Below are 15,348 nucleotides of genomic sequence, written 5' to 3'. Positions count from 1 at the left end.
TGCAGCAGAGGACAGCTCAGTCTGTGTTATTTTCCAACTTCTGAAGATACCTTCTGTACAGTAGCCAAAGGTGTTTCTCTCTGAAGTCAAAATGCTTGTAACATAATAGTAACTATAAGATTTGAAGCAGATTTTCTAGCTTAGATATAAGAGATTTAAATTAATACACACTTCAGTTAGTGTTTCTATTGTTTCTGTGTTTTCTGGGACTCATTGATTTTTGTAGAATAATAGAGTGTGTTAATACTCAGTTGCCTTAAGTATCTTACTGTAAGTAGAGTTCTGCAGAGCAGAGTGTTTTTTAAGAACAGCACAGGATAGCAAGACATTTTAGTGAAGCCTTCAGAAATGATCTTGTCTATGCCTCTTGGCATCTCTGTAGTTATGAGATGATAGCTCACATAGACAGTTTTGAAAATGCTTGTCCAAGTAAGCTTTGAAATAGAAGTTTGCATCCCTTAGAGTGTATTTGATAGTTACCCACTTCTAGTGAATATTTTGCAATGTTTTCATGAGTTGATAGATTTTTTCATATCCATGAATGCACCAGGGGAACTTTGAGCCCATTCCATACACATCTGGGATCACCAGCAGTGGAGAGGGCTGCCTGTGTTTTCTGTTCTCCTTTGGGTGCAGCGTGGAGCTGTTGTGAATGGCATATACTGAAGGATCATCATACAGCTCTAGTCCACACAATAAAATGCAGCATGAGATCCTTAAAAAAATAAATCTGTCAAGTCTGCCAACAATTATAAGGATATTGAAAAATGAGTCAGGCTGGAAGAGATCACAGAAGGTTGCCTGATGCAACTGATAGGTTCTGGTATTTGCCAAGCCTTTTATTGGGACTGTCTGGAAGGTATGGAGTAGATTCTGGCTGAGAATTATGCAGATAAAAGTTTAAGGCATATTTTAGTGTATGAAGTTTGAATTTTATGTATTTTGGACTTCTGCGTTAGCAAGATCTACACTTGAGAACTAATGAGAAGCAAAATTAATCTTTTACTTGACACGTGCCAATATGTCAATACTTTTTTTCAGTTTACCACTGTATCGCAGGCGGTATCTGAAGTGGCTTGATGTAGTTTTTCTGAAACTTCATTTGTTTTAAAGATAAGTGAAGCTGTTAGTAAAACAAATGACTTTTCCTTTAAGCTGCCAACATTTCATGGTGAATAGAGGAAGAAAATGGGTAAACTTGGAAAGAATAGAAGCTAGCTCAGTAATGGCAACGATTTTGCGTGGGGTTATGCTTCTGCTTCTCTCTGTGCACCTATCCTTTATACAGACACATATAGAAATAACTGTGAATTTGTATGCAAACACGATTATTAAATGATTTCTGTATTAATGCAAAATAATTAAAGCAAGCACAGTTGTAATTTATACTATCTGATATTCCCCATTCATTCTCTGCTGGTCATCTGTGTAAAAGGCTTTAGTTTTGCAGTCTGAGAGCAGAAGCATGACACAGAATATACAGCTTAGGGGATAGGTCCCAGCTTCATTGCACCATCCTTGGGGGCTTCAACTCATTCAGCCACTTCAAACCTTTCAAAATCTGATTTGTGTCTTGGAGAGCATCCTTTGACAATTTAAGTAGTTTTTGTAGGTAGACTCTTAAACTCTTTTACAATCAAGCCTCTATTCTGGTTATTATGTTATTCTCAATTAGTTTTTCCAGCCAAGTTCTTCAAATTTGAATACAAAATTAAAAAAAAAAAAAAGGGTATCAGATACATAAAAAAAAACATCCAAGTGTTTTCACAGTCAGAAGACAGATGACCTGTACAGGACTTGGTCACAAGCTGCTTTATTGGTATTCCAGTTTTGTGTGCCGCTTCTATGAGTGCTTCTGTTCTTAATTCCTTATATGAAATAAAATGACAGGAAATACAAGAAAGGACTGCGTTACATTTTGAGAATGACTTTCATTTGGTAATCAAATAAAATGTGGATTAAAATCAAAGAAAATTTGGATTTTATAAAGCGTTTTAATTATTTTTGAAAAGTTAGATTGCAAAAAGACTAATCTTAACTGATCCCAAAATCCTGCAAATATTGCACTCCAAAAATCATAACAGAAATGCAACCATATGAGGAACTTCATGTTCCCACCTGACACAGATCAGCGAAATTGGGTATAATAAAATTTCATATTAAAGAGAAAAGCAGATTGTCAATCCTAGAAGAACTCTCAATTAAAATTGTCCAAATCATTTAAAAATTAAACACGTGTAATGAAATTCAGCAGATCTAAATATTTGTCAATTACAGTTATCTTTCACATTTACAATATTGTATTCATGTCAATGACAGTATTCATTTGAGGAAGTTGGGTAAGTTTGGTCTTTCGATATGCCTTGTTATCCAAACATTCAGATTATATAATGTGCAATTAGGGAAACTACAACTAACACATTTCAAGTAGCCACAGGAAAAAGCAGTCAGTGGCAAGTGGATGAGCTGGGAAGATTGGTACTGTTAGACTGGTGCTTGGAAGACTGGTACTTACGATGCTAAGGCGATCTCTTTTTGCAGAGGAACTTCTCCATTCTCACATTGCCCACTGGTGGTCCCCAGATGGTGAAAGACTGGCATTCCTGACCATAAATGACTCCCTGGTGCCCAACATGGTTATTCCTCGGTTTACTGGAGGCCTATATCCAAAAGGAAAGCAGTATCCGTACCCTAAGGTAAGCTGAATGTAGTCCACACCCTCTTGTTTCCTGTTCAGTGGTGGTATTCAACTGTATGAGAGGAGTGATAGAGGCTGACTTAGTTCACATTACTGTTCAGGAAATATTAATTACATTTTTTTTCCAGTAGATTGTAACAATTCATACCAGCAAGAAAACATCAGGTGAGGGGGCAGCAGACAGAACGCTTCATAGCAGTTTCATCATTAGTATATGATGTGCTAAAGTCAGTGCGCCACTTCTGAGAGAAGAGTAAAATGATTGTATATATTTACACACACCATCAGAGTTTGAGAATGTGTAGAGACAGATTTTTAGATTCATGTTGGAAAATAACAGAACAGTTCAGGGAGGAATAATGTCTGGAATTGTTTTGCAGTTCCTGGGGGTTCCCTGATCAAGTGCCTCCTTAGTTATAATTTTTCTATGAAGTACCAATACTGATAATATCTTCCCAACTTAATAAGCTTTCTTTATCTTACATGCAATTTTTAAGTGCCTAAGTTTCCTTCTTCTATGAAACATAGGTCTGTGTGTGTGGTAATCCTTTGACATTTCAAGGGAAGTTCACTGAGGACTTAAAATAATATTGCTCTTACCCTATTCTTGCTACCAAGTTTTGGAAAGTCTTAATTCTCAGTGGACAGAGAAATAGATTGTAACAGGTACTCTGAAACAATGGTATGTATGACATAAATGTGTGCTATGAAAAATCACCCTGAAATAATGAAGTAATAACATCTTCAGAAGTTGCTCACATGCTTCCATTGACAAAAGGCTTTGAGTGACAGAGAAAAGAAAAAATGTAATGAATATTTAAAAAAATGAGCTTTGTAAAGAAGAGATGGGAATTTCATTTGATTAGCAATTCAGCATTAAAGTGATGCACAACACTATTTCGGTAAACTCATTAATGAATTAACATTATCTTTATTTAATGTATCTATTTAATGTCAGTCTAGCTACCCATTAAACATCCTTAATTTTTAATGAACGTTGGGGTATAGCATCAAAGATTAAAAAAAAAAAAGGTTGAGATCTTTATTGTAGAATGAAACCATTTAAGAAAATTATAATTGGGATTAAAAATTTAAATGAAACCCACACATATTGGTGAGTAGTGGAACAAGCACTTGTGTGTACACATTATATATACAGACTTTAGTCTTTGAAGAATCATATAAAGGAAGTTTAAATTCTGCTTAATACACGAGGAGCAAAATAGGATTTCAGTTTAAGGAGTTCTGACAGTACTGAACAATTTCTGCATGGACATTCAAGACAACTGTGCATACACTCTAATAGAGTGTCTCTTTACAATTCCTACAGGATAGAAATTGTGGAAGGCCCTTCCATGTTGAGAATGCCTTTGAAAGATCACATTTATCTTCAGGCAAACATAAAAGTTTTTAAGAATGAAAAAAAAATCAGAGAGTCTGTCTGAATCTGTTTTCTAAATTGGTTTTAGCACTAGTAAAAATACACAAATACCAGCTTCTCCTTCGTACAACATTGAAATGGGTGGATACAGCATTCAGTCTGCCTATATTTTGAGAAAAGTCCTATTTCTAAAGAAATAACGTGTAGATATATTTCAGCCAACCCCTTTTGCACTTCTTTTGAATATCTCTTTAAAGAGTCCAATGTACAGCTTTGTAAATTAGTATGATTAAAGCCAAATATTAGTGGCTTTACTTTGCCCTTCCAGTTATTAAAAAGAAGTCATTCCCATTGAAATACACACTTGTCAATCCCCATATTCTAGGAAGGCTGTGTAGTATTGTGTAGCTTAAACAAAAAACAAGCTTAAATAAGATATTGCAGGGAGATGAGTATGGAACTAGCAGTATCTATTACAGAGCCTTGCTTTCTGTCACCTGTCTTTTCTCAAGAATGCCCCATAGTAGTGTTTCATGTTACCAAGAGAAGGATGAGTTTTGGCTTCCTCAAGATTTATCAGACTGTTCCCAGTGGATGTTTATCGTACTACTGTTTTATTTACCAGTAAGAACTATTTTTTGTTGTTTTGTTTTGTTTTTTTCTCTTACAAAGGTGGAGTCCTGAGCAGTGCAAAAAAAATAGAGATTTCAGCAAGTCAGGAAGACCTAGGGAAAATGGTGATGAAAGAGAAGGGAGGGGAGGAAGAGGAGGAATGTTGTGTCAAGTAGAGGTTATGTAGCTTTTTGGAAGAATGCTAGGGTCTGGAATAAACTGCTAGAGGCTGGGTCTGCATTTTTAGAAACTCACCAAAGCATTTCCAACTTTGCCCTCTTGCCCTGCATCAGAGGGCTGCCATCAGTGAAGGATAACCAAAGGATTATGCAATTAAAATCTTCATCTGTGTAATTTGTATGGCTGTGAAATCCCTTTTCAAATTAAATAGCTTTCTCGTTATTATGAACATACTTTGTTTTATGCTAATGAGCAAGTCTATTTTAGCTGCCACTGATTCATTCAGGGCCTCTGAAGTTCCTGTTTTCTTTTTTTCAAAGGCAGGTCAAACAAACCCAACAGTAAAGCTGTTTGTAGTTAATCTGTACGGACCAGCACATACACTGGAGCTGATGCCACCTGACAGCTTTAAATCAAGGTATTTAATTTCACTGTTTGGTGAAACTTGTGTTTGATTTAACTTCACTGTCTCTCAGGCTAATAGTTGCCATTTTTACTTAGCACAACTCTTGTATTTGGCTGGAATGCACTTGATCTTGTTCTCACATGTGATTTGCTCCACTAAGAAAACTCAGGGATCTGGAATTTGCTCATCTCTGATGTTCTGAGAGGCTTCAGTTCTCTTGAAATACCTGAAATTAGGAATACTAAGATGGAATCAAGAAGTCCAAATGCTTCTCTGGTTCTGAGCTTGCTGTGGTATTTGTAGCCTTTTGTGCTGTGAGCCAATTTGGTACTTGCTGTTTCTGAAATGAAATTACAAAGGACAGAGGTGTACTATTAAAGCATAGAATATGTTATCAGAATGTTCTGTCATTTAGAGGTGAATATCTTGAACTTGTTATGGAAATGTTAGTTTCTGGCCAAAGCTGACAGATGCAGGGAGGTGGCAGGGAGAGAAGGATGCCACCAGGTCATGCAGGCTAAGAAAGGCTGTGTTGTGCCTGTGCTTGATAGCAGGGTCATCAGAAGAAACTGTGCTTTGGGATGGCTGAACTGTTTTAATGGTTATTTTGACTGAAGGACTGGCTGCATGTGGTAACCCTCCTGATAAAATTACTATTTTAAGGTGAGCTCCCAGTTACCTGTCCTCAATGGAGGACTTAAAACCTTTCCTTAAGGGCAAGAAAATTTCCATCTCTTCCTTAATGCTTATTCCAGTTCAGCAATTACAGTTTCTTGTTGAAATTCTGTCTGTTGTTTCAGTGCACATGTTAGTGATCTTTAGCCCTAAACCACTGTATGACGTAGGTGATAGTTAATAGTTGCTACAGTGCGGATAGAGCTGCAGTCTAAGGGCAGAGATGTGCCTCTTCTCTCTTTTCTGAGGGCATTACTGAGTGGGGAGAAAAGAAAATAGAAAGATTGGCCTTGAAGCCACGTATTTCTAAGAAACCTCTGTATCTGGATGGTTTTTCTCGCAGTTCCAAGAAAAGATGTTACAGTAATGGTTTCCAAAACAGTCAAGAAGTTTATGTTGGGTGGTAATTCACAACCATCGCTACCAACTTCAAGCTGGCCTTAGCTCTCTTCTACACAAATGGAGGTATCCAAAATCAGTGCAGGAATAGTTTAATAGTGAATTATGCCTTATAATTATTTATGTCAGCTGGAATGCTGACTGATTGATTGTGTTAATGGCAGGAATTATTTTGACTGCATTGTGCATTTTGAAGTATTTTTTCCTGTTGTTTATTAGGCACTCATTAATATAAGAGTGCTTGTATGAGATTTTTGAGATTCCCTGATACCGAGGTTAGCATCTTCACTGGCTTAAACAGCATTACAATTGTTTTATTGTCTAAAGATGTAAAGAAATGAAATGAGGAAGCATTATTTAAACCTCCAAGATAAAGATAACCTTGAAAATGTGATGGCTTCATTTTAGATTTTTCAGATTAATTCTTTCTGCCTAACTTGTTGAAAACAAAGGTAAAATCAAAAAGGTGAATTCTTAAAGGTATTGCTTACATGGGAGAGAGACAATCCCATTCAGAGAATTTGCACAAATGGGTAGGAAATGGGGTTGCAGTTATTTAAAGACTAAAAAGTAACGTTCACCTTCTCAATTCTGTCCAGATTGTTTGTAGTGTGGGTCCTCTGAAAACAGAAACCTCTTCCTGTGTTCTTAGGGCATCTTGGAATTTGATGTAAGATTGAGTCAGTTTAGTGCTCTGCCATCATTTACTGCTTGTGAGTCAAAACATTTTTAATTTTACTCCTAAAAGTTTCAGTCTGTGGATAGATTTATTTAAAGAAATGGCATGAAAAGATTTTTCTACATGGAATCTTGGAAATCTCTCAGTGTAGGGATCATCTGCTTCTTCCTTTCTCTGCTCTCAGTTGTAGCGAGCAAGCTCCATTGACCCCATGTATTCCCAGACACTGCTGACCAGGTAGTTTTAAAAGGCACTTCAGTAAATTAAGTCAATATTTTTTCTTATGTTTTTTCCCAATACTGCTTAAACGCCCAGAAAAAATAGTTGACCACATCCTGATTTCAGATTTCAGACATTTTAACTAATTTTAATCAATGTTTTGTAGGGGAACTGAAGACACAAAATTGAGTTAACATGAATTTAAATAACAATCTTTAGAATCTCCATTTTTTTAAATTATCTATGTGTTTCCAAATCAACAAAATTATTTGGATTCTTACATATCTCTATCTGGAAATTAGCTTTTGATTCTTAAAAGGTTTCTGTACCTCCAGCAGCCAGTTTGTCTGAACATTGCAATGGAATAGAATCTTTGATTCTAACTCAAGTGGAAATGATTCAGGGGGCAATTTTCTATTAAGAAAACATGGTTTTGTTTTCAGCTGTTTAAGTTAGACATGCTGTCTAGTCACTTCTTTCAAGCTTCTGTCCCTCCTTTCTTCTATAACTGTGCAAGAACAATACCTATCTCACAAGGTTAATGCAAAGGATTTATTCATTACTGCACCTTTTATCAAATGGCTGTAATATATTCAGTCAAAGCCTCCAGGATAAAAGTATATTCATGGGCTTTATTATATTGAGGCTTTCATGCAAAGTGCCAAGATGTTGATTGATTATTCCCTTCCCTGTTCAGTGGAAAGAAGTGAAAGTTCTGCACACGAGGCAGAACCAGGCCTGGAACATCTGTCCCTTGGGGGATCATGGCTATAGCACAGTAGATGACAATCACCATGGCTGGGCTACCAAGGTAATAGTGGACAGGATCTGTGGCTCTGAGTGGATGGGAAGTGTGGTTACTTGGCCTGGAAGTGATGGTAGCTACTGGCACCATTGATATCTTTGCTACTTTGCACACTGTGAAACCATTTGTGTTAAATTTTTCACATGGGTTTTTGAGAATGACGTTTTTTATTAGCATCTGTAAATACTAGTATAGTTTTCAATATACTGCAGTGTAAATAATTGAAGAATATAACAAGTATTTTAGAATACGGTGCACTGTTTGAGTTTCTGTATCTTAACGACCTGCCAGCAAACACGTAGAAGAAAGTTTGGTTTTCTTAAGGTAAACCCCATTGTCCTTATTATCCAAATCTATTAATACCATCAAGAAAAGGAAGATTCCTTACTTCATTGCTAGTTCTGATTTTTAAAACTTCTTTTTTCTAATGTTAGCTCAAGGCTATTTTAAATCTAAGTATCTGATGTTCAAACTTAATTAGGACTGTAACTACACTTCCAGCATAATGCAGTGCAAATCCCTTTGCTTTGTTCAGCTTATTGCCTCTGTTGACTTTGGTGAAAACTTAGAACAGCAGCTAGCAAAATGTGCATGTATCTCTCAGCACTTACAAGTGAAACAAGACTTCCTGAACATTCTTGACTAACGATAAATGTTTTAGAAAACTGCTCATCTGCCTCCCCAGGACTGTGTGTCAACTGAGATAATCAAAGTAAATAAAAAACATTCAAGAAGAAAGGAAGATAAAAAAAAATGGGTCTTCAGGCCTGGCAAAAGATGATAAGCACTTTTGATATCTGACGTGCTTTTATCAGTACTGAGAAGTGAACTCAAATTTTGCCAAGTTACAAAAAATATTATTGCCATATACTCAGTAAAAGCAACAGATTTAAATACAAAATGTGGAAGAGGAAGTTTCTTTCTGATCAGGGAGCTATGAAACTCTCATTTTTCACAATAAAATGAGTCATGCACAAGCTTCTACAGCAAGGAGTGCTGTTGGGAATCTGAAAGGAGCTGTCTTCTCTATTTTCAGTGTTTTCTGTTTGCTTTTGTAGCGTGAAAAAGAAAGCTTACTGCTTTGAATTCAGCAAGGGAAAAGGCTTTGAGTAGATGAGAGGGAAGAGACCCTAAAATATTGAGATGCAAATATGATGAAATGAGGATTGGCTAAAACAAAAACCACAGGTTACAAAGGAAAGATTGAACAAAGTTTTATTGACAGTCAGGGATTTTGATGGTTTTGCTTAGAGTAAGGTGGTGGCAGGGATAGAGGAGATGAGTATCAGCAAACAGGTTTTATGATTCTCTTGATTCATTTTATAGTGTGAGAAAAGGGATCAATAAAGTAAAACCTGACTACAGAAAGTGCTGGGAGAAGAAAGTTGGGAGTGGGGTAAAGAGACATCTTGAGTGAAATCCACAACAAGAATGTAATGTCATCTCTGATTAGGCCAATTGAATACTGAAACTGGATTATGTCTCTGCCATGCTGCCCCTCTGTGATACAGACTAATAAAACGTGCTCTTTCTCCTACCAGCTTTGGCTATGCTATATTTGTTGGCCTACAACAATGCTACTACTCTGTATGTATGTTTGTGTGCTCTGTGAAACAACAACTGGAAAACTGAATTACAAAGGAATATCACTTGTAGACAATATTTAATTTTGGAAGGATGTGTGTTGTTACAAGTACATACAATCTACTGCACTCCTGATAAGCAAGTTGAAATATAGTATAGTTTGAACAGGTTTATGTGCAGAGTTGATGGGAGGGGAGAAAAAAGAAGATAAGTGATCTTTTGCTTTCACTTCAGTGATCGTACAGTTTATGTCCATGATGCTGAAGATGATGTTATGGTTTGATTTGGACGATTAATTAGTATATCAGCTGCTTTCCAAATGATTAAATCTCTTTGTTTCCATCCCTTCCTGCAACTGTTTTCAAAGGGAACAGCTCAGGCTCTATTTTGTACAGTTTGATTCTCGGATAATTTAGGCACTGGGAAAAGTGAATGCTGTCTTGGTGCTGAAGTATATGGAGAGAAAGGCTGTTCCTATAGATGTGTTTTGAAATTTCCTTTCGGCTGTCTTCAGGCTCCTGTCTGCAAAGGGAGAGGCACTCAGCTCTTGTTTCTTGAGTTCTGCTCTGGGGAACCAATTACCTGCGGTCTGGTGTTGCACTCTGATTTGTTGGTTGGATCTTTGCTTTGTTAGCTTTGTCACAGAGCCTTGAGTTAGAACTTGCATTGTTTTGGCACATGGATTTGAAATGATAGTTTCTAAAAAACAAAAAATTGACTCACAATATGCCTGAACTCTTTATGTCCAGTTATCATTCCAGTATCTGCATGTGAAAATATTTATTTAACTAAAAACAAAAAAAAAAGCTAAAAGCAAGTTGTGTGTGGTGGGTTGCTCAGCTGTGTTGCTACCATAGAGCATCTTATAGGCTGGGTGACCACAGGGAATTGCTCACTCTTGCACACAGCATCAGATTTGGACATGGCTTTGGTGCTGGCACTGTTCAGCATCTTTGATCTACTAAGATACCTTTTGAATGCATAATTAAATACATGTGTCAAAAAATAATGAGATCTCCATCAGTCATAGATGAAAAACCTAGTTCTATGCAGATGACCCTTGTTTTAAAGTGGGGCCTAGTTTTCATACAGGTTCTCAGCACTGTTGTGCATTGCTCAGCTGGACTCTTTTCTGCAGAGGTCTCACTGTTAAATACTTCATAGCAAGTGGCATTTTAAAGTGGTCTCACCTGCCCTGTAACATTACAAACCTTTTTTTCTGAGCTGAATCATTTTACAAAAATGCATATATTCTGAAGGTGTTGTTAGGGGAAAATACTGGCTTGTCAGAATTTAGTGTTGGTTTTCAAGTTTTGTCTGAAAAGTACGTGGCTTATGTATGTTCACAGGCATATACCTCACAACTATATGTTTCCAAGTTTGAACAGTTTATGCATTACCAATGATTAAGAAGAAGGTGCTAATGGAGTACAGTTATCACAGAGGAATGGAAATAGCATGCTGGGATTGAGTCTTCCTGCCCAGTACCTCCAGGAACAGATACTGGGCATTTGGAGTTATTTTCCCCATCCCATAGTGCTGATCTTGTCATGACATACAAGTGTTTCTGTACTTTTTTATTCAGTATTTGATCATCTGTATTTTTATTTTTTTTGAATGATCGGAACTGTTTTTATTGTCTTTTTAGGGATTACTATATCACCATGGTGAAATGGGTAAGCAACACCAAGGCTGTAGTGAGATGGTTAAACAGACCCCAGAATATCTCCATCCTTACAGTCTGTGAAACAACTACTGGAGCTTGCAGCAGGGCAAGTATTTCTTTATAAGTTTTCTTTTTAATGTTTTTTCCTGCATTTTGTTTTCGTTTTCAGAAAAAGATTTTTGGAAATTAGTTTGCAGATGTCATAGTTGCAAGCTGAGTGCAATTAGTCAACAGGGAGGAAATAGATGTGAGAACATTCCAAATCTGGTTAAACGATTTCATGCAATTAGCAACCTTGAGCGACATGTTCAGAATTACTCAATTTTGTTCATTCAGTAGCATCAGTGGAACTTCAGTTGCTGAACGTTATTTACTATGGATATAGCTAGTACAGTGGCAAGCTTTTCCTCTTTTAGACATTTTTTTTTATTTGCTGATCTCTGCTCTCTCCCTATACATGTTTCATTTCAGATCTTTCTGACTCACACAGCTTACATACCTTTAAGGAAAACATGTTAAATTCTGAGAATTCAGCTTTAGAAAAAAAATAGAGAAGCAACAGATATTTCAGTTTTGGGAGTAAACCAAACTGAAATACATTTTTCTACTTGAGTGCAGCCTTTTCACATCCTTTGACCTAGGCTTTGACTTAGACACCTGCATTACATCTCTCCATTTTGAGTCTTGTATCTTGAATACAACTGGATATTTTCCCATTCCTTCCTAGAACTAACTAGAAGCATAGATATTATCTGTATGAGCTAATGTCAGTAACAACAAATACTTTTGAAGTATAAATGATTATGGGTGATGAATGTAGGTTGGCCTCTGAGTCAGAAAGCTCCTGTCAGAGTCTGCTACTGAAGTCTATGGTGTTGGAGTGTTAGGGTTGAGTGTTAGCTCATTTCTGAGCTCGTTGCTTATGTGCAGTACTCTTGAATAGTGCAGGTTGCTTATCCTAACTCACAACCTGTTAGTCCTCATTCCATGTGTTAGATTATGAACAAGGGGATATGTTGGTTGGGTTGCTCACTGGTTTGTTTATTTTTTTAAGAATGTCAGTCACAAGTCACTGTGAGCAGTCCTTTCTGAAAGGAAAGCTTTATGTGCTCCACAGTCACTGGATTTATGTGAAGTAGGTATCCAGGGAGCTGTAATCCAGGACATAATATGAAGGAGAGGAATGGAGGGAAATTCTACTCCAAAATAAACGAAGTGCAGAGAAGGACCTTGTAGGTGGGTAAGCAAGGCCAGTGGTGTGGCGAGCACAGCTCGGGCAGGGCTCAGTTTGTAACCCTCGGCAGTACCTATGCTGGGATAAGGTGATGGGTGAGCAAAAGCTATTGAGTAAAAATGCAAGCTTTCATTGTGCCATTTGGTTTCAACTGTGAAGCTTTATTTATTTATTTTAGCATTTTACACACGTTCTCAGTTCCAAAAAATATGATATAAAGCCAGTTTTATAGTAGCTATAGAATTTCATTTTTCAGGTTTCATATTTACAGCTGCTTCTATAGCTAATAAATTCAATCCAATACCTTACAATTCTGTGAAATGTTCATTACTTCAGTGTGACTGTGACAACTTACAGTGGTTGACGTATATTCTACTTTTTTTTCCCAACACATGCATGAGAACTCATTGTGGGTTTTTATTTGTTTGTTTATTAAGATGGCCCAATATGGAATATGAGTGTGACCATTAAAAACTACCCTTTGCGTTCATTTTTTTTTCTTTTTGCTTAATGTCACACTGCAAACCATTGAACCAAGGGATTCTGATTTGAAAAGGTCTTTCACTTTGAGCTGATGCTGGCTGTTTGCCCAGTGCTGATGGAGGACCTAAAATATCTGCTTGTCAGATGATGCCTAGAGGTAAAAAACAAATAGAACCACATGCATAAAGCATCTTGGTAGCTAATCAAAAAGGATTGAAAAAGGCATTGTTTGGTCCCCTGTGGTGTTCTACCACAAATTCAGAATAAAGCCACTGACTTTGTAATTAAATTATCATTTGTTTCAATGTAAGTGCCAAAGAAGAGATGTGACAACTGTAGCACGAAAAAAGCAGGAAAAAAAGCACTAAATAGCTTGAGACATTTTACTGACTGAAATATTTCAGTTCTGTAGTTATTTCATAAAAGCTAATTCTTCTATTACAGAAATATGAAATGCAGTCAGATCTTTGGGTTCCTAAGCAGGTATGGTATAAACACTGTTTCTGTGTATGTAAGTACATTACTGTCAGTTTTATTTAACGGCATACTACTTTAAAAGCTGTTAAAATCCTTTTAAAACTGGGTGTGTTTTAGAATCTTTAGTTTTAGCTGGGATTTTTAGAATTGACTGTGTAGACATTCAAATAGCATCTTCTTTGGTAATGGAATTGCTGTCTGTTAGCATCACACAAGACATTTAGCTCTCTAAGTGACCATGTCATTGCTGGAAGGAGACAGCTTTTCAGAGAGCAGTTCAGATGTTTGAGATACCTGTCTGGGTTTTGGAGGTGGTGTTTCCTTCCGTTTTTGATCTCTCTTCATCCAGTAAAGAAGTCATTTAGATGACCAACTGATTACCTACCTTGTCTGAAATGGTTGAACACAGATCAGACAAAAGCTTTCCAAGCATTTTCTGAATATTCTGCTGAAGTTCTGTGTCTGCTTTTTCTCTTCTCATTGGAAAATAACTTCACCAAATTAAACCCAAAGGAGCTCAAGGATTAGAGGTCATACAGATTATAACTGGAAAGAATAATATTTTTAAGTTTATTCTCTTAACAATACGTTTAGCTAATTATGTCAGCAAATGATTTTGCTTGTATAACTTCTGCAAAGCCATCCAGTACATGAGTGAAACACATTCTATTTCAGGCTTAGTTTTAAAGGTCTGTGCTTTTATATCAAGCAGTTATCCTTCAGTACTTCTGTGTAAAGTTAGCCATGGAGAGATGGTATCAAATCAGCCAACCAAGTATGGTAAAACCGTGATTTAGAATATCATTTAAACATGCATATTTTTATGTGCAGTTTTATTAAAACTAATGAGTCTTAAATGAGTACTTAGAAAAGTTTTTCTGTATCTAGGCCATGGAAGCATTTTTTCTCCTAATCTGAATTAGGACTTACTTGTATAATTCATTGCATGCCTGTAATAAAATGTATCATGGAAAATTCCACTGCACTAGAGATGAGCTTACGAGGCATTTCCACGAAGAGGAACAGTTTTTGCAAGGGCTGTACCCATGCTTCAGGACAAGAGTGCCTAATGATAACTACCTGCAGGAACTACATTTAGCTTTAACGTCCATGTGTTTTATTTTTTAATCTTAGCAGAATGTATTTAAATCTAAGGATATTTCTCTGTTAGTTTTAAGATCATGGCAGCTATAGAAAGCAAACCAGTAAGAAACCTGAGGTTTCATCTGATGTTTTGTTAAAAAGTGAAAGGGAAGGCATGAGGAGCTAACACAATCTCACACTTACAGAATGAAGAACCCGTTTTCTCCAGGGATGGCACAAAGTTCTTCATGACTGTCCCAGTGAAACAGGGAGGCCGCGGTGAATTTCACCACATAGCCATGTTTATTGTTCAGGTAAGTTCTTGGTATCCCAGTGGTTGTCTAGGACTGAGAATGTCTGACTCAAGCAGAGACTTTGGTTTTCTTTTATCTCATTATTGTTTTCTTTGAGGTAGGTGGTCATTTATCCTGTCATTTATCTGTCTTGCAAAACAAGTGAAGCTTTCTCTTTCTTTACAGTTGTGCTATGTTAGCAATTTGCATATGAAAGGCATTTCCACAGTACACTGTGTAATTTTCTTGTTTTCTTTTTACCTTGATGACCAGGCAGAGATGTTTTCTTGTTAAATTCTTCTATCAAAAATGTTTGATATCCACAGAAATTCAAGAGACTTGGAGAAAGCCTTATTTTACCCTCATTAAATACATATGTACCATTTTTAATGTTGATTCAGAATATTCAGAGTTCTAGGTGTGTACACAACAAGAAAGGGAAGCAGTGGCAAAAACATAAACATAAAATTATGT

General features: G+C 36.6%; 1 protein-coding gene across 1 annotated transcript in view; it reads left to right on the top strand.

Annotated features, from left to right (window-relative positions):
* The window catches only part of DPP10 (dipeptidyl peptidase like 10), a 197,629-nt gene that overhangs the window by 157,509 nt on the left and 24,772 nt on the right, over positions 1–15,348 (top strand). Inside the window, exons 9-13 of the mRNA XM_065750344.1 lie at positions 2,542–2,696; positions 5,192–5,289; positions 11,287–11,410; positions 13,466–13,504; positions 14,788–14,895. Coding sequence (XP_065606416.1) covers positions 2,542–2,696; positions 5,192–5,289; positions 11,287–11,410; positions 13,466–13,504; positions 14,788–14,895 — 524 coding nt within the window. The remainder of the gene's footprint in view (positions 1–2,541; positions 2,697–5,191; positions 5,290–11,286; positions 11,411–13,465; positions 13,505–14,787; positions 14,896–15,348) is intronic.

Source organism: Cyrtonyx montezumae, unplaced genomic scaffold (assembly GCF_038088225.1).
Source record: "Cyrtonyx montezumae isolate F1298 unplaced genomic scaffold, pur_monq_1.0 scaffold_7, whole genome shotgun sequence".
Lineage (NCBI taxonomy): Eukaryota > Metazoa > Chordata > Aves > Galliformes > Odontophoridae > Cyrtonyx > Cyrtonyx montezumae.
Note: the sequence above shows the minus strand (reverse complement) of the source record. Positions and strands in the feature narration are given on the sequence as shown.